The sequence below is a fragment of the Bos indicus x Bos taurus genome, chromosome 5 (assembly GCF_003369695.1).
Source record: "Bos indicus x Bos taurus breed Angus x Brahman F1 hybrid chromosome 5, Bos_hybrid_MaternalHap_v2.0, whole genome shotgun sequence".
In the NCBI taxonomy this organism is placed as follows: domain Eukaryota; kingdom Metazoa; phylum Chordata; class Mammalia; order Artiodactyla; family Bovidae; genus Bos; species Bos indicus x Bos taurus.
In genome coordinates this window covers 12,764,739-12,792,517 of record NC_040080.1, presented here as the reverse complement: position 1 = coordinate 12,792,517, position 27,779 = coordinate 12,764,739, and the positions used below count along the sequence as shown (strand labels likewise).

Genomic DNA, 27,779 nt, shown 5'->3' with positions numbered 1-27,779 from the left:
TAAGATCTAATATTACTAAAAAAAAAAAAAAAAAAAAAAACCCAAATGTCAGGAGAGGTGACAAAACAACAGAATAGTCTCACTAAAGGAAAAATAAAGTCAAATAGTGTATTACAAGTTTGCAGTTTTACACCCCCACCAATAAGATGTACATACTACTAATTACTTTTTTATATCTACTTCATTTACAAGCAAAATAGCAATCAATGGCAACAACATCTACACAAAAGTGTAGCCCATAGAGATCTCAGTATCATGGCTACCCTTTAAAATAATCTTTTTAAAAAGAATATAGAAAACATAAAATGGCAGGAAGAATAAAATCAACTAATTGTCTATCAGAAGGAAAATAATAAAGGGATGTTTTAAGATAAAAATCAGAACTGGATATTTTAAAATAAAAATCAGAGCTAGCTATTTGATATGGTACAATTAATTCCCCCAAAAGATCTGGTCACCTTTATAAAATCCAAAAAGTGCTCAGAGAAACCAGAGACTAGAGGAATTACGTTCTCTCAGAGAAGATGCAGAAAACATCAACTGCTCATTTAAAATTCAAACAAAATGAGAAAGTAACGAATGAGAAGAACTACAAAACCTTCCAAATAAAAACTACCTGGAACTTTCTAAACCGCAGCAGACATCCCAATCCCTACTGAATACTCATAAACCCTCCCCTCCCAGCTAAGCAAACACAGCAATTACAATGCATCTCCAGGGGTGTTAGTAGACGTACAACAGCCACTTGCTATAGAACAGACCCAGTCAGCAGTGCAGAAGTTCACAGCCTCGGCGAAGTTGTAGCCTTGGTTAAACCCAGAGTGATAGGCCCGAGGGAACGTCACCACAAACTCGCCAGCACACTGATTGGTCCTGTACACCTAAATGCAAGTCAGAAACAGGATACGAAAGCAGAAGAAAACAAAATGAAAACAACAGAAAAAGGAAACATTTCACCAGTTTCAGAAGCGTTTTTTAAACTTGACAACAATAAACTATTAAGCTACACATACCAAAAAATAACATCAGGGTTGAAGAAGCTATCAGTTTCACCTTCTTATAATATTATGTCACTGATAAAATAATTCATGACAAGAATTCTCTGCCCAAAGAAATTTTCAAGGAGAAAACATTCCTCTCACTGAGCTACTAGTTTCCTAACTTGATGACAGTTTTACAATTAAGAGAATTTTTCTTTTATCCCTTTATTCCTATGGTGTACATAGTGGGAAAGGATGAATTTCACTGTTTTTGCATAATTTTTTTTTGGAAACTAACTGATCAGGTCCTATGCCATACAGAGAGCCTCAAATCAGTTTTCCTGAATCTCCTGGTTTTATGATAATACTATGTCTTTTGAAAAGTCCAAGATTTTGTACAAATTAACTCTTTAAAGACAAGATAACATTACTATTGCCCGATCTCCTTTCTCATTAAGGTTATAACTATTTGACTATATGAAGCAAACACTGAATTTATACTTTATCAAATATTAGCACAATTTAAATGTAATAATCATTTTCAAAACTAGATTTAAAAGTAGAAAAGGTGTTCATTGTGTCTTTACTTCATTATCTCATGCAAAAAAAGGCTATAAAATCTTCATATGAAAGATGGAAATATGATCTCCACAAAGATAAGGATCAGTTATTAGAACTACCACTTAAGACACTTCTACTTTGATTAAATGGGATAATAAAGAAAATAAGATGTTTACTAAAACCAAGATATACTGAAAACAAGGTTATTCTGACAGGCTGCTGTACATAAAGGTATGATTCACATTTCATAACAACCCATTCTTAATAAAATAAATGTTGTTCCCTTTGGAATATAAATTCTAATTTGGCTAGAAGAGGATCTGATTTTATTAACTATTATAAAACCAAGCATATATTATGATATACGTTAACTTTAAAATACTGAAGGGAGATGCAAAAAGACTCACCGGTACCCCGTGCTCCATCAACACGTTGGGGTTCATGATGGTGACTAACTGATGCAGGAGGTCAGGCTGGGACTCAAACAGCTCAGGGGCTAGCTCCCTCATCACCTCCTCCAGCTGCTCTGCAGCATGAGACGGCACGCCATACCATGTCTTTGGCTCTCCCCTAGCAAAGAAGTAACAGTTTATCCAGGCAGAGCACGGTGCCCATGAGGCCAGGGTCTCGGACTCAAATCCACTAAACTGTAATTAACTTTGTCTTGCTCTGTGGCCATAGATAATGGGCCCTGAATCCTAGCAACCATTTCAAAAATCTGTGCTACTATTCACAACAGGAGGTAAGGCAAGTGTATACGGACAGGTGGGTATGTAGTTTTCACTATGGAAAGGCAAGTCGAATGAACTCTTTAAGGTAGAGCAGTAAACAGCATCTTCCAACAGAAAAGATGCTATAGGAAAAGCAAGCATTGTACCAAAGGATACTGACATACTGCTTGGTTCACAGGTCCACTGGACATTCCAATTATCCCCACCATGATCAAAGTAAAAGTCAATGCCCTATAGAATATGTCTGTAGAACTTCAACATTACTATCCAAGGAAATAAGCCAAGGAAAGACATTGTTGAAATCCTGAATAATACTTATGAATCTTACAAATTGTTGAAATCCTGAGTTCTATCTATGAATCTTAAGGACCAAACACTTGGCATCAGTAACACACCAGACTTCAGTGGACTAGAGTTTACTTATAATACTAAATTGAAGTTCAAGGAAATTGATTTAATTAGTCATGCAATCTACAGAATAACTTAATCATAATACAATTCACAGTGCTGTCTCTAATAGAAACTTACAGCAATGACTGAAAATGTTCTGTATCTATGCTGGCCAATACAAGGGTCACCGGTCACAATTGACAAGTAAGCACTTAAAATGCGGTTAATGCAAATGCTGAAGTAAACTTTTAATTTTAAACAACCACACGTGGCTAGAAGCTATCATATTGCAAAGCACAGGGATGAAAGAAAGAAAACCATTAGTTTGCACAGCCTGACCTGAGCTAAGTTAAGCTAAGTTACTTCAGTCGTGTCCGACTCTGTGCGACCCCATAAAAGGCAGCCCACCAGGCTCCCTCGTCCCTGGGATTCTCCAGGCAAGAACACTGGAGTGGGTTGCCATTTCCTTCTCCAGTGCATGAAAGTGAAAAGTGAAAGTGAAGTCGCTCAGTCGTGTCCGACTCCTAGCAACCCCATGGACTGCAGCCCACCAGGCTCCTCCGTCCATGGGATTTTCCAGGCAAGAGTACTGGAGTGGGGTGCCACTGCCTTCTCCGCTGACCTGAGCAGTATCTTTCAAATGGAAAGAAAAATACTATTTGGTTAAGATCGGAATACTGAACATGGAACTGGGTAAGTAAATAAAAGCTGTGGGTCAAATAAAAACAAAAACCAACAAAAAACCTTAACTAATACACATGTAACACAGGCATTTAATTTCAAATACTGAAGGTTAGTCAGATCTTGACTATATAAACTTTAAATATCCTGCCTTACATATCAAAAGTTAAATCAAAGAAATGTTTCCTGTACACTGAATACTAAGAATCACCTGGTCTAAAACCTGGGGCTCGGCTGCACACGTTAAGAGTGGAAGTGTCAGAGACGCTGTACCCTGAGACCCCTACCCAGTACCTTATCCTACTTTGGGTAGGACACACTTTAAAGTCAGTTCTCCCCATCACCTAATTTTATCACACCTTTAGAAAGGTCACCAAGTGTGCATGTTGTTAACAAAAACTGTGCGTACCAGTGCAGGTAGTTGATGGAGTAACTCCAGTGATCTTCAATGTGCCAGCAAAAGGAGGAGAAGCACATCCCCACATAGAGCCACGGCACCTTCATGCCAGAGATGTCCACGTTGATATGTGCAAGAACAGACTGCTCTAGCACAGGCATGTTATTCAAGTTCCAACCAGAAAGCGCATATTCCTACAGAAGGAAAACAGTGTAAATGAGAGCAGAAATGACAAGAGCCCAACAGGTATCTCAAGAGAGTCTTTAAAAACAAAAGTAAAAATTGTGTTAAGTCACAATCATCTAATCCAGAATCTGTGCTCCTTGCTCTCTACGTGGAACTCATATTCCTAAATATTTAATCCTATCTCCTAAGTGATATTTACATTTCCCTTTAGTTATTTAAGCTATCTCTGGATTACTCTACGCATATAAGGCTTATTATTACTTCCCACCCACCCCCACAGCTTACCAGTAAAATACTGTGAGATTCATTTTAATAGGTTGGTATTGTATATCTACTTTATCCCTGGTAGCATAACTTACCAAAATGTTTATCAATATATTTGTGGTGCCAAGATACTGTGAGGACAAAAAGGAATAGGATCCTGAATCTGTGGCCAACGGTGAAGACCAGGATGGTGCAGAAAGTCAGCACCCCCAACCCCAACTATGTGCTCAGTAATGTCCAACTCTTTGTGACTCTGTGGACTGTAGCCCACCAGGCTCCTTTGTCCATGGGATTTTACAGGCAAGAATCCTGGGCAATCACACTACAAACACATCCATTAACAACAACGACAAATTTTTTTGTTTCACAAATGAGTTCAAGAGAAAAAAGAAATTGCAATTTCCAAAAAAAAAAAAAGCACAGCCACAATGAAAAAGGAAAGGTGCTGAGTTTTCAGGTTTCTAACTGGATATAAGCTCTGGACATGAGTTACAAACACCCACTTCTGAAGCCGTATGTGGCAGAGACTTAAAATGCTATCATCCTTGTGGCAAGCAGTTCTCAAAAGGGGCCTAAGGAACCCAAGTGGAGTATAAGGAATCCAGGAGACCCACAAAATCGAACTACTTTCATAACAGCTCTAAGATGCTATCTGCCTTTTTCACTGTCATTCTTGCAAGAGTGTAGTTGAGTTTTCCAGGATATGTGATGTGATACTGCAGAAGTCTGAATGCAGAAACAAGAGAATCTGACTGCCTTCTATTAGAAGGCTGGTAATGGTTGAACCTGGATGCCAGGGAGGAAGGGAGAGAAATTCATTACGATGTTCACTTTTAATCGTGTGAAAGTTTCTATAATACAGAGATTAAAACCCTCAAAGTAAAGAGGTTAAATAACCAGTGACAAAGCTGAAGAGAATCTGTGAATGAGAGAATCTATGAACATTTTCCTAATGCGATTATCTTAACCTGTGCTCTACTATGACAGGAGGGAAAAAATCAATAATAAGGCTAAAATAAGAAGACAGCCAAAAGACACAGCTTTTGATCATAAAACAAAACAAAAAACGAAAACCCTATTCAGCACATATTAAGTAGTTAGATATTTCTGACTGGACAGTTGGCATGATAAAGAGTGAGACAGTACCATGAATAAACTGGGTCGGTGATACTGTAAGGAGTTACAACGGACTGGTCAGGGCAAGATGGGACTCAAACAAGGGAAGCCAGGGTTGGAACGGTGTGAGCATGCACATTCCCATTCCTGTTTTAGAACATGACTGTAGGCATGATGCTTACCTGCTCACAGAGACATACTACATAGGGAAGGATACAGGAGAAGATGAAACAGGGTCCTCTGTCTAACTAGAGACCTGGGTAGGAAGGAGACTTCTAATCGTGAAGAACTTTTGGAAATGGTGATGTAGGGAGGTTGGGCAGTTCCCTCCACAGAAAACAAGGATAGAACTGAACAAGATTATCAGAACAACCATGTCAAGAAACTAGAACACAATCAAAGGCAAAAAAATTGAGAAGTATTTAGTCTTAAGAAACTACAAGGCTAAATACAGACATTCTCACATAAGCAAAGACAAGAATTCATTGCTAGCAGACCTGCACTACAAATAGAAACAGTCCAGGAGGCTCAAATAAAAAGTATCCTGGACCCACAGGAATAAGAGAAAGGGTACCAGAAAGGGTATATATGCGTAATGACGTAAAAGACTGTAAAAGTCTTTCTTCTGAATTGTTTTAAAGACCATAAGATGGTTTAAAGCAATACTATACTGCCGTGTTGGTGTATTATACAATATGCAGATACAACACACAATACACAAAAGAGAAAAGCAAATGAAAAAAGTTTCCAAGTTTCTAATTTACCAGAAGTCAATATTGAAATGAAGTAGAATGTGATCAGTTAAAGACAGACACTGTTGATGAAGCTGTTTTTTTTTTTAAAGCTATATACTGTAATTCTTAGGGAACCACTAAATAACTCAAAATATGTATCTCCCCCCAAAAAATTTCAGGCCAATTAAAATGGTATGATGAATACCTCTTGAACACCAAAAGAAGGCAATAAGAGAGAGAGGAGCAAAAATGCAGGAGACAGAGAAAGCAGCAAGACGGCAGATATAAATCAACCACATTAAGTTTAAATGTACTGAACACTCCAATTAAAGTCAACCTTCACACTAGATTTTTAAAAAGAAAGATTCAAACATATGCTGCCTATAGAGACACAGGCCAGATTCCAAAATACAAACAGCTTCAAGGTAAAACAATGGAAAGAGATACACCATGCCAATGGTAACAAGAGACCTAGAGGGGCCGTATTTTAAACTACGTATCCTTCTCCACTATGTACCTTTTTTTTTCTTACCACGTGTAAGAAAACAGGAAATAGAATTCTCAACTATTGCCAAATATAAAGGAAAAGAAAGTGACAAAGACCAAAGTAAGAGAAAAAGAAATAAATGATCATCTTACTTTAGCTTTACACATAAAGATCATCTGTTACAATTTAAATGCATATTTGAAAACCTATCTGCCCAGATTTTGAAGGAAACGTAATTGTGGACCTACCAGTGAAATGTAGTATTTTTTTCTAAAGTCATTTTCTACATTTCCAAACAGAGAGAGCTACGCAAAATCTTTTAACTGGAGTTAAGTTTCATGGGGTCACAAAGAGTCAGACACGACTGAGTGACTGAAGTTTTAAATTAATTAAACTGGTTTTAAAATGAAAAGTTAAATGATTTTTAAAGTTACTCTGAATTTATTGTTTTCAAAACGGAAGATTATTTGTAATGTCCAAATTCTACATACTTAGTGTTTTAAACGGATGTGGTCCCTAAGATTAAAGAAAGGCCATTTTCTACTAGCAAAGGCTGGGTTGGCCAGAGGTAAGAAGTATGGATATTACTACATGCTCTGCACCTCTTCTTCCGGCAGCATCTTTCTGCGGCCATCCTTCACAGGAAATCCACTCCCAAAGTCTTTTGAGGAGATGTCAGCTCCATACTCTACAATAACGTCTTCTTCAATGCTGCTCACCAGCCGCCAGAATTCCTTTTCTACCAGTTCTGTGGGGACCATCTACACATGGAAAAGAGAGATGACAGATTACAAACTCACTACAATCATAACCCATTATAACATAACACGCAGGTCAACTGAACAAAACCCATGAAAAAACAGAAACCTTCTCAGTTCTCAGAGTTGAAAAGACTGCCGTCTTGGCTTTTCTGATTGAGGATGGGGAAAAGCTGAAGACGACTTAGATGAAAAACATAATGAAAACACACAAAAAAAAACACAATGAACTTGAACTGCTTTCTTCCGCAAGCTGCTTTCCAACTAAGAAGGATAAAGATGACCCAGGACACAATGAAGAAAAAGGAAATACAAAAATCAAGGCTGAATTTTAATAGCTTTAGAAAATTATTTTGATGGAAATTTTTTAAAGCCCAAGAAGCCCCAGGAAAAGCAGCAAACCTCATAGTACAAATAGCTAAATAAAAGCAGCAACTGCCACATCTTCCACGCTTGTGTGAAAAGGACTGTGCTCAGAGGGTCCACAAACAAGGGAAAGACCAAAGTCAATTTCTCAACAGGAGAGTGCACACGCCCCAAGAAAGCTGAAGGAACAGAAGCAGACCCTGGGCCCCTGATCCTCAGATCCGATGTTCTATCGTCTTTTTCATGCCAATTCTGTTTTTCACAATATAATGGAAGCTTTTAAAAAGCAAAACAAAAGCTTTGGACTCAGATAAATCTTTCATACTTCCCCAAAGTGACCTAAATACTCACATGGACCGGCATATTGAAATAGTCAGACTTAAAATTATCTGCCATCTCTCCAAAGCTCTGAAGTGTATACTCTCGTACGGCTTGTTCAAATCCAAAAGCTTCTCTAGGTTTATTACATTCCTGGGAAGAAAAAAATATCTAAGATTAACTTACTTAAACTGAAGAAAGTATAAGGCTCTCAGGTATGACCTTCTTTGATCATTTTCCAAGGTGAAACAAATCCAGTCAACTCTAGACCACAAAACACGTATTAATTACTTTCAGTGTGGAACCAGGAAATAATGTTCTGAAACCTCAATTGCATTTTCATGCCTTCCAGAGGAAGGTGGTCATGAGACAGCTTCAGGCTTGGAGCTGGCATTAAGCTCTGGCATTAAGACACACACCTGGAGGGCTACCAACCTGGAATCAAGCCCAGAGATGTCTATCATCCTTGGTGGAAAAAACAAACATTCAGGGAGGGAGGAAAGGTAATGGAGAAAGGGACAGTCACCGGGTTGCTAGGACACGCAGAAAGAAGAATGTTTTTTTTTTCTACTACCAATCATCACGACCAATTTCTTAACACAAAGACTTAGAATAGAACTGCTTCTGAATTGCTTAATGTTGAAAATAATAAAAAATAATTAAAAGATCATAAACATATGCTTTCAATGTATCTAAATACACCCAGCCAACTCTTTCCTTTCAACATTCTATCATATTTTGTTAAAATAAACACACCAGGCATTTCATGAGAGTGACATTACTATAATCTTTCAATAACAAATTTAGTACAATCAAGCCAAAATTTAAACAAGTTAACAGATACCACCAGTTTATGTGGCAGCATGAAAACTGGATGCATAGATCCTAAGTTCTAGAGCTTCATATCAGATTTTTACTTTTTTTTTTAATTAAATAAAGAACAAATAACCTATGGATTTCCTCCACTTTTACTGTTTTCCTGGAATATGAATAGTCTAGCAAAAGTCTCATTCATCTGCAGCAATAAACAGAGTTACCAAACCAGTGAGAAAAAGACACTTTAAAAAACAGAACTGAAAAATAAAATAAAATAAAAAACAGAACTGTTACATTTCCAGTCACTATCACTCTTTTAAAAAGCCTAGCAATTTCAAGTTCTGAAAAACAAAGACAGAGGAGAAGCAGCTTCATGGGAAGTGTTGACTGTACACCCGTATGTATGTTTTTGTTCCCTTTAAAAGATAAGGTTGGGTGTGTACCTCGGCCACACACTTAGGACACCTCCAGTCGCCCTTGGGCACGTCAGGCAGTGGGGGAATTAAACAGAACGTATGGTAGCTGTCATCACACCCGTCACACAGCAGCAGCTTATCTTCATTGTTTCCCCGACCACAAAACATACAAACATACAGATCAACCTGTTAAAAACAAAATAAAGTAACATGAAAGTTTATTAATAAGTTTATTAAAAAGCAGTATTAAATCTTTACCAGGAATGCCTTAATTGAAACAAAATACTGTACACTAAAAAATAAACATAAGTCCTGAATACTTATTTTAAATAACAGTATATAAACAGCTTTGCATAAAACTTCCTGAATTTCCTCAGAGCTGCTACAAGCAAGTTAATAAAAGTGTATCAAGGTATCGGAGTAAACGACCACTACAAATCTAGGGTACTTGAATGTCAATTTCTATAAAAAAAATATACCATGTCACTTTTCCTACACACAAATGCTCTTCACTGGTAGAGGGCTCAGGACAGAGTATTGTCTAATTCAGCTAAGGGTTGACAGAGTCATCCTCTCACTCACTCATTCACTAGGTATATGACTCAGGAACCCTCTGTGTGTATACCACAAAGCAAGGTTAATGTGATATACACCAAAGCTGAAGCTTCAGATGCACTAAGTCTTGGGACTAAATGAACTAACTAAACGACACACCAGACACAGCAAGGTAAAAAAGCATAACTAAAATAAAAATAAATCCTTTCCCTCCTAACACATCTCAGAACACTTACAAAGTTAACAGAGAGAGTTCCTTTCCGTTGTCTCATTTGCATGTTAAATGCGTCTGACCTGTTGGTAACTTTTCGTCTTCGGGAGACCTCATCTTGAAATAAAAATAATTATATAATAATAGTAAAAACTAATGTTGAGAGCTTACCATGGACCAGACACTATTTTAAATTATTTAAATTAATTAAAATCTCACAACACTATGAGACAGATAAACTATTATCCCCCAGTGAAGATAAAGAATCTGAAGAACAGAGAAGTTAAGTAACCTGCCCAAACTCACACAGTGAGTCAGCAGCAGATTTGGGATTCTAGTCCAGGCAATTGAGCTGCAGAGAGTTTAAGTACTAATTCTGTATTGCCCACATGGAGAACTTATCAGGAACTAATTTGAGACTAGCATTAAGATCACAGCCAGCCAATACAATTACAAACATAAAAAAGATAAGGTGCTTAATTTTTAAAAGAGTAATAATAAACAATGTAATATATCAAGTAAGTCTGATCACACTGAATATTTGGTGATAGAACAATATTATCTGATCAACCAGAGTTCAGTTCAGAATTGGAATCATGACTTAAGTCATATCAGAAAATGCACAAAAATCAGTATGACTTGTGATTACAGTATTCCATTAAATTCTTATACAGTAAAAACACATCCAACACAATCTTCGTCAAATTGAGTCTTTTAAAACTGACATGTACTTATCTCTGCATTAGCAATTTTACTCACATGCTAATTCTAACATGCTAAGCTGGGAGCACCAGCCATTTTTCAAATAGATTACTTAAATGAAGTGTTATAATATACATCAAGGCAATTACAGAAAAATATTATAATTAGAATCTAAATAATTAGCTCTCCCTAGTATGTTCTGATTCTAAAGGTCAGAGAGACTTCTCTATTTCTTTTCAAAATTAAAAACAGCTAGCTTTAGATCACCAGGTAAGAATCATTAATTTTGCCATTCTCTTATAAATTGGCCTTTAGAAACAATAATTTCTGTGTCAAGTGGAAGGAGGAAATGGAGGAGGAAATTTTCTCCCAAAATAATATAAAAATTTAACATACTAAGGCTTCTTACACCTTAAGATTATCTGCCATTAAAAAGGTGATTTGTCTGGGAATCATGCTGCAAGTCTACAATATAATCCTTAGAAAACCCCACAGCAGACTACGATTCAAGCACAACCTGCATCTGTTATAACCATACCACTACACCTTAATACTTTCCGTGACCAAATAACAGATTTACCTTCCTTTTCTTTTACTCCCATTGCCAAGCCCACAACCTTAGGCCCAGCCCCAAAAATCCGAAGTTTCTTCAGTTCCGTATTTCTATTCACTTCTCCAGATTCTGACTAAAAAAAATAAATAAAAGTCACATTAGTATAATTTTGTGATGCATTAATTTACTTTCTTACATAAGAAAAGTTTCAAGAGCCAGTTAAAAATAAACAAAATTTTTAATTCTCTCTAAATCGGCTTGCTGCCTTATCCCTGATCCAGGAACTAAGATTCCCCCCAAAACAAAAACAAAACGCAACTTGAAGGACCACAAAGAAATGGGAATATGAAAGTGGGCGAAGAGCAGACAAAAATAAATTATGGGCATTTTTTTTCTGATGCTTTCATTAGGCTTTAAAATTATTCTAGGTCACAAGAACACTATAGAAATTACACTGGAATGATTCAGACACAAGAAAATTATATTCTGGTTTTTAAAGGAAGGATGTGTGAAAAATAAAATCTCTCCTTCCTACTCTTCTCACAGTAACCATGAAAATAAAATGTACTAGAAATCATCAGCATGTCTATGAAATTGGCCCAGTATCCAGAATCACTCCGATTTGCCATCTCTGTCAAAGTTATTTAATATTAACAAAAAACTCTCTAAATCAAATTTTACAATTTCCTCGTTGAATATTCATCTCAAAAGTAAATTAAAAAATATGTCTTTCAAGCTTTAAAGAACAGTACGTGAATGACCTCCCCAAACCAGGCATGTGTTCTGCACCGTCAATGAGGTAAAAGTCCTGTCAAAATGGCCCACAGAAACTGATACCTGACACTTGACGCGTCTTGTTCTCTTCGGCAGAATGTTCATTCTTGTTCCCGGTTCTGGCGAAGTTTGGATGTCAGTGCTAAGAACCTCAGGCTCCACTTTTTCCTTAAGGTCTAAATTAGGCATTTGTACACCCTAAAGAATTGAGAGCACAGGAAGAGGGCAGATTCAGTGATAAGAAATCAGATTTGAGAATCAGGAGAAAAATAATAAATTTCTAATATATCCCTAAAACTATTAACACATGAAACCAGATGACAATTTTCCCGCCAAACTGATCTATAGATTCAAGGCAATCCCTATCAAAATCCTAGCAGGCTTTTGCCATAGAAATGGAGTAGATTCTAAAATTTATGTGGAAGTGCAAAAATTTTGGAAAATTTGAAAAAAGAACCAAGCTGGAGGACTTATACTACTACCAAATATCTAAACTTACTATAAAGCTATGGTACTCAAGATAGCACAGTATTGTTGTTAGGATGAAACATACAGATCAAAGAACAAAATGGACTAGGAATAAACCTATATATTTATAGTCAACTGATTTTCAACAAAGGTGCCAAGGTTAATCACCTTGGTAAGGCAAATCACCTGGGCAAGGTAAATGGGAAAAAGGCCATTTTTTAAAGAAACGCTGCTGAACTATCAGATATTCCTATACCTCAATGCCCCCAAAACAAACTTTTAGCTTTACCTAAGACTATCACAAAAAATAATCCAAAATGGGTCACAGACCTAAACATAAAAACTAAAACTATAAAACTTCTAGATGAAAACAGACTTTTGGCCTTAGGTTAAGAGAAGATTTCTTAGATATGATAACAGCACAATCCATAAAAGAGGCAGAAAACCGAACCACAGACTAGAAGAAAATACTTATATGAAATCATACATCTGATAAAGGACTTATATCCAGAATACTTAGCAAAATTTTATAACAAGTATAAGATGGCAAACAATCCAATAAAAAAAGATTTGAGCAGACACTTCATCAAGATATACAAATGGCTAATACGCACATGAAAAGATGCACAACACCATTAGTCATTAGGGAAATAAAATTAAAACCACAATGAGATACCACTACACACTCACTAGAATGGCTGTAAGCAAAAAAACTGACAATACCAAGTGTTGGCAAAGATGTGGAGAAACTGGAAGCCTCTACATTACTGGTGGGAATGCAAGATGGTTCAGCCACTTTGGAAAACAGTTTGGCAGTTTCTTAAAAAGTTAAACACAAACTTACCGTATAACCCAGCAATTCCACTCCTAGGTATCTACCCAAGAGAAATGAAAACATATGTCCACACAAAGACTAGTACATGAATATTCATAGCATTATTCATAATAGCCATAAACTGGAAACATCGAAATGTCCATCAACTGATAAATGAATAAACAAATGTGGTATAACCATACAACAGAATATTATTCAGCCATAAAAATGAATGAAGTACTGATACTAAAATACAGATAAACCTTAAGAATCATTAGGCTCAGTGAAAGAAACCATACACAAAATCACACTGTATGAGTGCATCTATGTGAAATTTCTAGAAAAGGTAAAACTACAGAATCAGAAAGCAGATTAGGAGTTGTCCAGGTTTGAGGGTAGAAGCAAGAACCAACTATAAACAAACACAAATAAATCTTCTGGGCAAATGGAAGTGTACTAAAACTGGATGGTGATGACAGCTGCATAAATTTATAATTTATCACAGCTTACTGACTGTGTACCTACAATGGGTGAATTCTGTAGTATGTAAATTCTACCTCAATCAAGCCGTTAAAAAAAAAAACGCGAATCCAAGTGGAGAAATTTTTTTTTAAAGCTTAAGCCTTGCTTAAGTGTAAACATCTTATGTAAGTAAGAAGACATTCTTCACTCCCATTAGCCTTTACCTTGTAAACCATCAAAAACAGTTGTGATTTTTTAAACTTGCTCCCCCAAATTTTGGCACCTGGAGAAACCACACCAACTGCTAGCTAACCTGTTAGAATAAACAGTCTGAAGTGTGTTTCTATATCTGGCAGACACTGGATTTATTCACGCCTAAGAAAAGTGAAGCATCTCACCATAAGGCTGACCCCTGACTGGAAAAGCTCATAGGGGTAGAGAATTCTTTCATAATGTGACTTCAAAAGGGATCCAGTTCCTTTTCCTGGCAGATATCCCAAGCGGCTACCCACTTTAGACCATTTCTTCTCTTTGGTGACCATTTCAAAACCACCTTTGCTGGCGACAATCTGAAAAGAAAGTAAAAATTATTTAGGGAAAGAGGAAGATTCATGTATTTTGACTCGACATCTTGTGTGCTAAATGGAAAAATTATTTTGGGCCTCGATTTTAGATTTGCTTTCAAGAAACATGTGACAAAGTTGAAACTCACTGATATTTAAAATATGAAAGAGAGACAATGATTTTGGAAGTTTTAAACACTATTGTTTGTTACTGTGCCTACCTTCAATGAACCAAGCATTCAAAAACATTCAATGAATTTATACATTTCACATAATGCACCATGGGAATTCTAAACACATGTATGTACTCTATATCCACAGGGAATTCAAAGTACAAATAAAAGTTAAGAACAGACCAAGTACAGTCATAAGAATATTACATAATACAAAATGAACATTAATACTGATACTAGAAAATAAAGCAACTTAAGAGAATTTTTAAAAACTGTCAAGCGAACAGTGGATTCAGATGATATTTTCAAAAAGAGGCCATCATTTTTAAAAAAGAGAGAAGTTTTACAAGAAAGATTATAAAGAAATGATAAAGAAAGTTCAACTGCAGTAGCTATAGCACAGCATAGGTATTAAGGTAGGAAGTGATGGGAGAAACTGGCCAATTTTTGCTGAATGCTCATATCAAATGAGGGTTTCCATGGCAGCTCAGCAGGTAAAGAATCCGCCTGATGTGGGAGACCTGGCTTTAATCCCTGGATTGGGAAGATCCCCTGGAGAAGGGAATGGCTACACATCCCAACATTCTGGCCTGGAGAATTCCATGGACTGTATAGTCCACAGGGTCACAAAGAGTCGGACACAAATGAGTGACTTTCACATCAAACCAGGAGCAGTACAGAACAGACCTGTACCAAGGCCTCCATCTTCCAGAAGCTGATATTGTACATCGCTCACACTTCTAAAATGTACGCAGTTTTCAGTTTCATTGATGAAAGAATAAAGAAGGCTGTGATGAAGGTATCTGAATTGAAAAAATTTTCCTCTTTGAGTGTACACTATCGTATTCTACGACACCAAACAGCTAAAAGAGAAAAACAATTACCATAGGATCCAGCAATTACACATATCTAGCAGTATACCCAAAAGAAACAGTACTCACATACCAGTGTTCACAGGAGCATCACTCACACACAGACAGTAGGTAGAAACAACCCAAATACCCATCAAAAGTTGAGCAGACAAACAAAATGTGGTAAAGACATGCATGGAATATTATTCAGCCGTAAAAATTAATGAAACTCTGATACATGTGACAACATAGATGAACTCTGAAAACACTATACAAACACAAGAAGATGAATATTGTGTGATCCCATTTAAATGAGATAACCCTACAGAAGCAAATTTGTAGAAAGAGGTTTCACCAGGTGCAAAAGGGTGGGGAAAGTTCTGGAAATGGATAGTAGCAATGGGCTGTACAACACTTTGAAAATACATAATGCCATAAAATTGTACACTTATAAATAGTCAATCATGTGCATTTTACCATTTTTTTCCAAAGACTAAGAGCATGGACTCTGGAGCCAGACTGCCTGAGTTCACACCTCAGCTCTGCTAACAGCTGTATGACCTTGGGTAAGTTACATAATTTGCATCTCGGATACCTATTATTAAAATAGTAATAATAGCAGTACCTCTACTTCATTATGAGGCTGCTGTGAAGCCAAATGAAATAAAACATGAAAAGCACCAGGATAAAGTAAGAGCTGTATTACAAATGTCTGTGTGAGGTGGCAAATTGGGGATGGAGGAGAGGTATACAGACTATAAGTAAGGATGCATTTTCTGCTCTCGTGCTTAGCCCTTTATTACAGCAAAGATGAAACCACAGCCCAGGCAAAATGCTTCTCTAGTGAAGTATCTGAAAGTATGGAAGAAATGAAGAAGTTCATGTCCACAAGAGTAAAACCCATCTCCAATTCTTTAGCTTTTTTTAAAATCATACCCTCAGAGAAGTTCTGTATGTTAATAAGAGTCAACCAGGGAAAAATTAAGTAGAGAAAAAACTTTGATTTCTCAAATTCTGTAGTGTAGAGGAAGACACACTAAGGGTGGTGTGGCCAGAGGGCTGTCTGGAAGCAAATGGGTGATGAGAAGGTCTTTTATTCACAGCTCCCAGGGTCTTTACACTGTCAGCTCTGTTGCAGGTGCTGGAGCTACAGCTGTGAATAAAATAAAGACCTCTGCCCTGCTGAAGCTTATATCCTAGTGGGAGACTAAATGTCAATTTTGAAATGACAAAGCCTGTGGAAAAAACCTTAGAGTAGTTTAAAAGCCTCCCCAGTAGGAGAATGAGGGTGAACTGAAGCATTAAACAGTCACAAACGCCTCATCATGAAGGCAAGAGGTGAGCAAAGACCTGAAGGAGGGGAAAGCAGTGACCCAAGCTGATACACTAGAAACAGCCAGAGTCAAGGCCCACGGGAGAAGCCTGCACACTGAGAAACAAGAACGAAACCAGTGAGGCTGAAGCAAGTGGGAGAAGCAGTACAGAGAGCAAACAGAAGCCTTCTCAATAACGTGTGTTCCCCAACACAATTACCACCATTGCATAACAATCTGCTCTGTATTCTAAGCACTTCCAGCTAAATTTCCATCAATAACGATAGAGCTCCATGGATCCAGTCATGCTTCTCACCCAGGTCTGCCGACTTCTGACAGCAGCATGATCAAGGTGTTGACAAGAGAAAGACAGAACTGACTCACAAAGAAATCAAAGCCACGACTCTGGCTTCATGTTCGCAATACTCCAACAATCTAAGCAGGCCTAATACTTAAAAGCACACAAAACCTAATACTTGCATTTCTACAGTTGAGAGATTCAGAGATTATCATGCATAATTTCATTTACTCCAAACATTTGCCATGCAAGGTATCACACCACTGTCATTAGAAAACATCACATGACCCCATGCCCTAAAGAGAGATACATGGCAAGCACTTAAATTGAACACAAAGAATACAAACCTTTAATAAAACTTAACAAAAGAGTAATGTCAATCAAGGCCAAAATTTCAGTCCAATGAAAAACAAAGTCCAGTTAGCAGGGGACAATTTTAACAGACAAAAAGCAGCAGCAGTATTCAACTTAAAAGCTCCCTCTCAAAGCTCCACTAAAAAGTTGAGGGACAAAAAAGCATGCTCCCAAGAGGGCAAGAAGACCGAGGGAAAAGGAGATGTCTGAGTGACACTCTAGCAAGCAGAAACAACAAACAAAAAAGCCCCAAGCAATAGAAGAGAGCCAAAGAGCAGCAACATAGAACCTGGAAAGGCTTAAGAAATGGAAGCATCAGTATCTTTAAAATTAAAAAGAACAGTGTTGACTAAAAGCCTATATAAAAGCAGTCAGGCCTCCCCCAGTCAGCACAGCCAGGCAGCCATCCCTATTCAATCCCAGCAGAAGACTAGAGATCTACTCTCAGCAGAGTCTGAAAGAAGGAACTCGAACCTAGGAAAGAAACAGATAAGTAAACTAGACAATCAGTCTAACAGTCTCACATCCAAATAATGGCAGTTTAAAAAGAGAAAAAAGATAAGTGGAAGAAATTAGCGAAGAATTAAACACAAGAAAAGTTACAAAAACTCAAGGATGGGAGTTCAGATTAGAAAGATTATCAAGTGCAATAAATATATGCAATGAAAATTAACACGTACCAGTGCATATCACTGAATTCTCAAAGTACTGAGAATAAAGATCAGACCTTGTAGCTTAGAAAAAGTCACATACAAAGGAACAAGAATTAACATGGCATCATTCTTCTCAATAACACCACTAGAAGCTAGATTATGGAGTACAGCTTTCAAAATACAATTTTGAAGTAAAACGATTGACAATTTAGACTGCTAAACCCACCAAACTACCAATGAAGTTTAAAAGTAGAACATTTCTAGACAAGCAAAAAATTTACATTTTGTTTACTTTCTTGCCATCAAACTAGCAGAAAACTAGCAGAAGAAATGTTTCACCAAATAGGAATAAACCCAGTAAAAGGAAGACTTAGAACAAGGAGAAAGGCAAATGGAATTCCCAGAATGATGATAGTGAAAGTTCTAAGCTGACCGCAGACCTTAAAAAAAAAACCACCAGTCTGGATTGGAGTAGCAAAGAGAACTCTAGAGGAGTAACTCCAAGAAGGAAATAAAACTGACAGGTTTTTTGCTGGATAAAACCATACTGAGATTTTATACTTCTGGAAAGATAGGAAAATAAATCTTTGATACTCAAAGAGAAAACTTACAAAATAAAAAAAGGCAACGGGACCATTAACTCCAAGGAAAATAAAAACTGGTTCAAGGAAACAATCATAGCATGCTATTAAGCACAAGCAGAAGTAAATTTATGCAATCACAGCAATAATTTAAAAAAAAAAAAAATTTAGGGCACTTGAAGTACATAAGGATTTAATTTTTATACCCACTGCCCATCTCTAATAGTAAAAAATCAGTATGCATATTCAAAACTAAAACAATAAAGAAACAGCATGATCATGTTATTTGGAAATACGGAGATCAAACTCAGAAACAGCTAAAAGAACTGAAAGTGGTTAGCTCTAAGGAGCGCTAACAGGAGTGGAGAGATGGAAAAGTGAGAATGTTAGTTTTTACTCTAAGCATTTTTAAAAAGTATTACTTTAACAAAAATTTCTTTTAAAAATGACTAGAATGTTCCTTGCTGCACTGATTATAAACTGTAATTGTTTATGTAAAATTCCACTGAATTATAGACATTCCAAGTAACACTTTTTACGATCAAAAATAATAACCAGTGAGAAAGACAAAGTGACTTAATCAAAACAGGAAACAATCACACTGACGAAGACTCAGCAGACTGAAAACCTGCTTCCCATTAAAAAACAGTGGGAATCAAAGTGTGTTAAAATCATGTCTAACGTAACACAAATTCAAGAGATGTTCATAAGCTGTGAGCCAAAGATGATTTTTTCCCCAAAGTAAAGGGCATACGGAACAACCTAAAAATATCAGAATTCTCGGTCTTCTGTGCAGTTTTCAGCCTGTGCCTCTTCTAGAAAGTAATATGTCCTGTTAATGAGACATTCACCCAGGGACAGAGGGCAGGGCAATGGTCACCTTTGGGGAGAAGTACTGACTGGGAGGGAGAGGAAGGAGCTAAAGGAGTGCTGTGAACACTCGCTGTCTTGATCGGGGTGGTGCTGACACGAGTATATATACACTCTTCTAGAAAGATCAACCCAGCTGGACATTTAGGACTTGTGCATCACACTTTACCTCAAGCCTCAATTTAAAAGAAAATGTTCACGTGGTGAGAAGCAGCAATCTCACTATGATATTTAAGGAAGAAAAGTATTATAAACTACAAGACAACTACAAATCAAAAATGTCTGCCTTTCAGCTTTAAATCTCAGATTTATAAGCATTATCAAAGGTTAGCAGGAAGAGATGTCCATGCGACCTTAAAGATGAAATTCCAATAAACTCCAGGACAATCAAACTTATCACAAGAGATTTGCTAATTAAGACGTACTTCATAAGCAGTAGCCCCTCCTCTATGGTCAATCAAATCCCACCTAGAAAGCAATGTTTTCCATCAAGTATATCTGAAATTCTAATTTCACAAATTTTCTAGCCTCTGTTCTAGTATCTTAACCAACTACAAGCCTCACCTTGCTCAAAGCATACAGATCCAGGATTTTTCTCTCCACCACAGGGATCTTGAGAGTAGATCCCTGAAGTTCCCAAAATTTTGCTAGTTGATCCAAGAAGTCCAATCTCACTCTGGTCATCGCCTAAGATTAACAAAATAGAAAAGTCAAAAATAGGAACTAAGTTATGATTGAAAAAATGAGTTTTACTTAACAAAGGTACTCATCTCTCAAAAGAAATTCAGACTTTTCATCACTGCTTAAGTAAACCTTATAAGTTAAAAAAAAAAGAAGCAAACTTTACTAAGTCAAAAAAGTTAATTTATGTGAAAAGTTCTTATCTAAACAAAGCAATTTTTTGTAAAAGTTAACTTTAAGCTAATCAGAAAATTTAATAAATCAAATTATTCTGTTTCTAAGCATTCTATGCCTGACATTTCATCTGTAGATAATATGCACACTTCAGGGACACCAACTCTCTACCTCACTGACATTAAGACTCTTCATCAAGTATCTTAATATAAGAAACTAAAGAAAAATCAATGTTTTATGAGCATCATAGAAAAAAACAAACAGCATAACACATTAAGCCTTAACGATCTTTAAGATCTCTCTTTTGTATTCTAGAACAGTTTTTATCCACATTGAAGCATCCTTTGAAAATCTAGCAAGCGAAGGGAACAACTATTTAAACAAATTTCAAACTGGAAAGTTAAGACAGATCAGGAGTATTTAAAGAAAGATCTCAATAAATCAATCGAGTCCTAGAAAAGTTCTGTCAGAGGGGGGGAAAAACCCCTCTGAAACTAGGTTTTAATAGAATAGTTTAATAGTTTTTAAAAATATTTCCCAAAAGACTACAGGATAGAGAATTTTCCAACACTAACAACAACAAAAAAGTTTAGCAGAATAATAAGCACCGAAGAAAGCAGATAGTTCCCCATAATCCCAGTTAAGTAGAAAAAACTTTAACTGTTATAAACAACTTTTTTAAAAATCAGAAGCTTCCTTCCATTCAGTCACGATTCACATTAACTCTGAGCCTCAGTTCATGAGTTTCTCAAAGGTCTCCACCTGAAGTCCTGACATGAAGAAATCACTCACCTCAAGCTCGTTCAGGCGCTGGACTCTGGGAGTAAAACGGAAGCTTTTGACTTCACATGCAAATGGAGGCTGCCAATCCTAAATAGGGGAAAAAAAAATTCTTCACTACATTGGTTAATCAGCAAGGAATTCATTCTCTTAATTTATGGGATGAGTTGCCACAAATCATGATGACAACACACCAACTTACTAGTCTTCACTAGTGAGAAGCAGAACATTTTTTAGATAATTTATTACTATCTCCAATTACTTACCTCTAACATTATAATACTAAAATTATCTTATCTATTTCCTCCTCAAATCTCCCACTCTCATTATTTATACTGCACAATTACGCTTTTCCCAATTACTCAACTGGAATGCAATCAGCTCATCTCAATACAGCATCGAATAATCATCCGAGTTTATCAAATTAAAAACAAAATAGAATTTGAAATAAATGAAAAGAGTAAAATTAAAGACCAAAAGATAACGTTTTAAAAGTACTTATATAATATGGACAATGTGTTTTTTCATTCATGTGGAATGTGACACAGCACTTCAAAGTCTACGTTACATAAATGTTCTCTTCAAAGCCCAGCTTCTGGGCAACCAAATTTTTTTAAAAAAATGAAAATTAAAAAAAAAAGTAAGCAAACCCACAAAACAAGGACAATTTCCAGATTGGAGACGTGGTATAACTGAAATGAGATAGCACATTTCAAGTAGAGTTCTAGAGACCAAAGTTTGACTTGGTCTAAATAATACTAAATCTACTTTAAAATGTGAAAAAAAGTTTTTAAAAAATTATCTTATATAAATAAGACAAAAAATTATCTTAAATTATCTTGGAAACTAAAGAAATCCACCAATACTGAAATTAAATTCTGCTAGTAAACATTTATTTTCAGTAATAATAATGTGACACAAAGGTATATTATTTCAATTTTTTCTAGGTAACAAAAAGTAGTCAATTTTTTTTAACCAAGAGGAACCTTGAATAGAATTTCTAATTCATTAAGACAACAGAGTAAATGAACATATGGTTCAAGAAAAGCTTCAGTGCTTAAGGGTTTGAGGTAATCAAGAAAAACAAAGGATTAAGTGAAAATAAATTTTTCATAAAAGTGAAGTTCTGGGAGGATGGCAATACACATACCATCATTCATCACAGCAGTTATTTGTTAATCCTTTGCTTGCGAGTGATGGTCAATCTTAACCAAACTGAGCACAAGAGAAGTAGCTTGTCTGGGTTTTAGAATCAAACTGAGTGATCCAGATAGAAAAATTTACTTTGCCCAAGATCACACATCTGATAAGTTATTTAACTTATCCAGACTCGCCTCATCTGTAAAATGAGACCTTAGGAGGGCTTCAAAGGCTATTAAACAAAAAAAATCTGTAAGTGCTATGTTAGCTGCTCCTCCTCCTCCCTCTCAGCTAACCTCTTTTTATTCACTGCGCTGTATGCTTCTGTGGCAGAAAAAGCCGAAGCTTTTTAAAATACAACATGCAAAAGGGCAAAATTTTAATTACTAGGAGACAAAACTAAAAGCAAGGTATCACTTTAAGCAGCACTCGGGCATAGACATTCAGGAGCACTGAGAGTACTTGCTAGAAATGCAAATTCTAGAACTTCCATATCCAGAAAGTGGTTCTAGACTGGGAATGGGGCCTAGAGATCTGCATTTTAACAAACATTCGGGTGCCCCTGAGGCAAGTGGACCAGAAACACCAGTTGGAAAGCACTGGACCTAACGGGCAGAGGGAAAAAAAAAAAAACCTTCTGACCTTGACCAAATCCTCAACCTCTTGGGGCACTGAGCCCCACAAAACAAGGCACAGTATCAGCTTTCCTCACCGGAAGGACTGAGGACCGTAACCAACCTATGGGCAAAACCCAGCTATCTGCCAACAGTTGCGACTCTATATCTTTTAAGATTTCAACGTTTTCTTCCACCTCCGTTATGGACCAATTCTTCCTAAACCTCCGAATTTTTACAATAAACGCTGCGCCTTCTCTTCCCCGGGGAAGACTTTTTTCATTGCAGCAGTAATCAGTCTGGGGTTCTTGTTTGGTGACACCACCCCAAGAGCTTAAGAGCTCAGATTACCACTTAGGAAAGAAACCTTAGCCTAAGATGAGGCCGGCGAACATTTAATCAATTAAGCGTCAACAGGGCTGGGAGAAAGCAGCAGCCGTCGGAACCACAGCTTTTCCCATCGTACAGAAACGAGTGTACAATACACACACACACCCCCGCGGGTCGGGCTGTCGCGTCACAACACTTCCATCACCTTACAGGCCAACGAAAGGCCGAAAGCCTTTGTTACCCTTGCCCACAAGCCAAGACGGGAAGGCGAGTATCAGTTCCCAAGTTCTGGGCGGAGGGGCCCCGGGGACATCCCTCTCTCGCCTTCGGACCAGCCGACATTAAAAACCCCAAAGAAACCAAAACGGAAACAGAGAAACAGCGTCCAGGTGTCGAGAGACCAGGGCGAGCGAACATGAAAGCACAGCGGACCGGAAGGCCGCGCTGAGGCGGTCGGGACTCCGGTACCTTGGGAGGTCGGATTTTGCAGATGCCGGTTTTCTCCGCCATGGGCCGGATGCGGCCAATGAAGCTGAGCGGATCTGTGAACTCCTCCCAGCTGGGCTCAAACACCGGGCACTCCGGGGGCGGCACGAACTCCGCCGCGTAGCCCCCCGGCCCCACGCCCGCCATGGCGGTACCGGGGTCCGCGGGGCGGGGGAGAAGAGCTGGGCTGGGGCCCTGCCGGTTGCGCTCACGTCCCCTGACAGGGGCCGAAGCTCATCTTCTCGGGAGAGACCCGCTCCACACTCGCAGACCGACCCCGCTTCCTCTGGCGTTTGTTATTGTTTTCTTCAGGATTTTTTCCCCTCTCCCCGGTCGACGCTCGCCGGAAGTCAGCGTGCGGCCAAATCCCTCCGCCGCCAGAAAACAAGATTCCTCCGCAACGACGCTCTCCTGAGTGACCTTCCTTCCCCTTCCCTCTCCCGGTAGCTCGGATCGCTTCTGAGTTCCCTGTGTGTCGAAGTTCCGCGCTGTCCACGACTCCCGGCGGCAGAGCCCCGCGGCCCCTCCTACTGGGCGGTAGGGGAGCGGCTGGCCTCACGGGGCGCTCTTCCGGCGCGGAGGACGCGTAATGAGCCGGGGGCAGAGGTTCTGCTTCCGGCAAGCTGAGCTGGGCCCTTCTTTGTGTACGTACGGACCGGAACACAAGCTGCCTATCTTCGCCTGGCTGCCTGTTTCAACTTCCGTGTCCGCCTGTTTCTAAATAACTACGCTTTCCAGCGTCTGTTTTTTTTTTTTTGGTCCTTTCATTGTTACTGTCCCTTTCTCATCCCACTCGGCCACTTTTAATCCGCCCCATCTCCATGGCAACAGTTTCAGGTTCAGCAATCCCAGCACATCTCTCACCGGCCGGCCCTCGCCACCATCCAGGAATTGATTTTCGTCCACAGAGAAACAATGGCTGTTGACTTTGCTTTTCCAACCATTGACAACCCCCACAGCTTCTCAACAGCAATCGCTCTCTGGCAGCCATGCGCCGTAAGCCTTTCTCAGTTTTCTGTAACAGCTACGCCAGCTGTTCCGGCCCTGCTTTTCAAACATTCTATGCAAGAGTCCATCTCCACTTCCTGCAAGTTGTGGAGAGTGACGCAGGAAGGACTAAAGAAGAAACCGTGAAAGGACAATTCTTGTTTCTATTGGAAGGAAGACTGACTTCCCAGGGCTTGTTCTCATGCTCCTCGAGCAATCTCAACTTTCCCCACGAACTAAATTACCAGTTATGACTCTCAAATCTGTACTTCCAGCCTGGATTCCTCTCCTAGGCTACAAGTCAATATATCTATCTACCTACCAGACAACTCCACTCTGGTAAACCATGAACTCGTAGTTCCCCACTGGGTTTTTTTTTTTCAGTATTTCCAGTTTCCATGGATGACTTCATTCATCTACTCATTTGACCTGAGCCAGAAATCTAGAAATAATCCTTAACTCCTCCTCCCTCACTACGCACAATCTGATGTGGAGTTTGCGAGAGAGGGATGGATTGAGAATGACCCTGGGGCATTTGAATGGATGGTAACGCATTGACCTATAGCTAGAATGTAAGAAGCAGAGCACTGTTTAACTGTAGGGGCCACGCGCGGGGGCGGGGAGAGAAATGTTACACGTGGGTTCATGCATTCAGCAAGTTACTGAGCATCTGCTTGGGGCGATCTTCTAAATGCTCAATCTATGGACAATGAACAACAAAGCAAAGTATGCCCCCTCACAGAGCACTTACATTCTGACGGTGGAGGGAAACAAAATCATGAGTACTAGCAAATAAATACACTATTCTCAGTGGCCATAAGCCTTAAAAAGTAGTGAAGGGAGAGTGTGAAAGGGTGTTAAGTGGGGATAGGGTGACCAGAGAAGGGCTCAAGGCTGATGACATCTGAATAGAAGCTGTGTTATATATAATGACAACTTGCTACCTCAATATCAAAGGGTAGGAGTTACTTCCAATTAAGGAGATGATATTTGCATTGGCCTTGGTAAGAATTTTATGGGTGAGGGTTCATGGAAAGGGTGAATTCAGATTTTTTTTTTTAAGTGTGAGCCAAAGCTGCAAAGTGCATGCTGCATTTAGGGAAAAAATGGTTATTTATTGTAATAGAGATAGGTGGGGTCAGATTATGGCAAAGTTTAAATGCCCTGTTACTATATGGATTTCATCCTCTACTCTGGGGAGTCACCAGAAGTTAGGAGCAGGAGTACTGAGACAGTCTGGGCCCTGGGTCCCTTTTCTGCAGTGTTGGCACCTGGACAAGTCTCCTGGGCAACAGAAGAGGAAGAAACCACAAGAGACTAAAAATTACTGGTGCATGCAGCAGATGGGGCAAATTATGAATAAGATAAAGACCAAAACCCAACTGCCATGATCCCTGGACACAGCACCACCAAGGAGTTGGGCGACCACCCAAGCCACCCCTCTGGCCCAACCACCCCTACCCTCACTCTATTTAAAGGACCCGCTGGGTGGGTGGGCAGGGGTGGCTTTGAGAGTGAGCCCCAATAAAGCCTTGCTGAAATTTCTCTTCTGGACACTTTTCAATTTCTATTGACTAAAGGGTCCAGGAACTCATGTAGGTAACAGTATGACCTGTCGAGAGTATGCTTAAAAAAAAAAAAACCTTTTATAGAACAGATTGTAAAAGGTGGGGGGAAAATCTTTAGGCAAAAATGCCAGTTAGAAATCTATGGAAATAGTCCAAGCTAAAGATAATGCAACATGGAATGGAAATAAATAGTAAGATATAAATTTGAAAGCCAGTAGTATGACAAGATCACCATGATTTTTTTTTTTTTTTAATGCGGGTGCCAAAGTGAAAGTCGCTCAGTCGTGTCCAACTTTGTGACCCCATGGCCTATACAGTCCATGGAATTCTCCAGACTAGAATACTGGAATGGGTAGCCTTTCCCTTCTGGAGTATTCTGGAGTATGTTACTGGAGTATTCCTTTCTCCAGGGGATCTTCCTAACCCAGGGATGGAACACAGGTCTCCCACATTAGCAGGCAGATTCTTTACCAGCTGAGCCACAAGGGAAGCCCAAGAATACTGGAATGGGTAGCCTATCCCTTCAGCAGATCTTCCCCACCCAGAAATGGAACTGGGGTCTCCTGCATTGCAGGTGGATTCTTTACCAGCTGAGCTACCTGGGAAGCCCCAGGTGCCAAAAGAGAGATAAAAATACTGAGCTAAGATGTCTGGAAAATCTTAACTGTAACTAACAGAAAATCAAAAAAGAGGTGGAAAAGCAGATCTAGAAGATGGCAAATTCCTTTTAGACATGCTTATGTGTCAGACCAGTGAAGAGTCCCAGCTTTTCCTTAGCAGTAGTGTTACCAACCAGGGTCCTTGGACTCTAATCAATATAAATTGAGGCCAGGTAAGAAATTCAGGCGGAGAAGGCAATGACACCCCACTCCAATACTCTTGCCTGGAAAATCCCATGGACGGAGGAGCCTGGTGGGCTGTAGTCCATGGGGTCACTAAGAGTTGGACACAACTGAGCGACTTCACTTTCACTTTTCACTTTCATGCACTGGAGAAGGAAATGGCAACCCACTCTGGTGTTCTTGCCTGGAGAATCCCTGGGAACGGGGGAGCCGGGTGGGCTGCCCTCTGTGGGGTCGCACAGAGTTGGACACGACTGAAGTGACTTAGCAGCAGCAGCAGCAAGAAATTCAGGCAAGGCTTTATTGGGACTCATTCTGCAGCAGGAGGGAGTGAAAACAAGTTAACGGGTGCCCTGGCTTGCCTCTGGGCCAAAGGGGTGGCTTATGTGGTCTGTCTGCCACATTAATGGTTCTGTGTGCAAGCAGCAGTTGGGTTTTGGCCTTTTTGTTTCTAACTGTTCATGATTTTCCACAACCCCGCATGCACAGTTATTTTTATTCCCTTATAGTTTCTTTATATTCTGTTGCTGGAGGAGTCATTTATCAAGGTGCAAGCACTGCAGTAAAGGGTCCCCCGTCCCAGCCCATCCCCAAAGCTGTAGCCCTGAGACTAAAGTGCCTTTCCCCCTACTTCTTGCTCTTCTGCAAAGATGAAACCACAATTGGCTTTTGAACAAACTATATGATTTAAGGAAGTTTCTCACACCTCTTAGGAAAAGGAGGTAGTGCCTGCTACCTGATAAAAAGCCCTTTCATATACATATTCTTCTGACTGTACAAA

General features: G+C 38.8%; 1 protein-coding gene across 1 annotated transcript in view; it reads right to left on the bottom strand.

Annotated features, from left to right (window-relative positions):
• The window catches only part of KDM5A (lysine demethylase 5A), a 62,143-nt gene extending 38,172 nt beyond the window's left edge, over window positions 1–23,971 (bottom strand). The window contains exons 1-13 of the mRNA XM_027541005.1: window positions 23,584–23,971; window positions 21,044–21,121; window positions 19,961–20,083; window positions 14,139–14,309; window positions 12,060–12,194; window positions 11,250–11,355; window positions 9,993–10,084; window positions 9,229–9,387; window positions 8,003–8,122; window positions 7,130–7,288; window positions 3,753–3,934; window positions 1,949–2,111; window positions 762–881 (exon numbers count right to left, since the gene is read on the bottom strand). Of these exons, the coding sequence (XP_027396806.1) occupies window positions 762–881; window positions 1,949–2,111; window positions 3,753–3,934; window positions 7,130–7,288; window positions 8,003–8,122; window positions 9,229–9,387; window positions 9,993–10,084; window positions 11,250–11,355; window positions 12,060–12,194; window positions 14,139–14,309; window positions 19,961–20,083; window positions 21,044–21,121; window positions 23,584–23,748 (1,773 nt within the window). The 5' untranslated portion in view covers window positions 23,749–23,971. The remainder of the gene's footprint in view (window positions 1–761; window positions 882–1,948; window positions 2,112–3,752; window positions 3,935–7,129; window positions 7,289–8,002; window positions 8,123–9,228; window positions 9,388–9,992; window positions 10,085–11,249; window positions 11,356–12,059; window positions 12,195–14,138; window positions 14,310–19,960; window positions 20,084–21,043; window positions 21,122–23,583) is intronic.
• Between the last annotated feature and the right edge of the window lie 3,808 nt (window positions 23,972–27,779).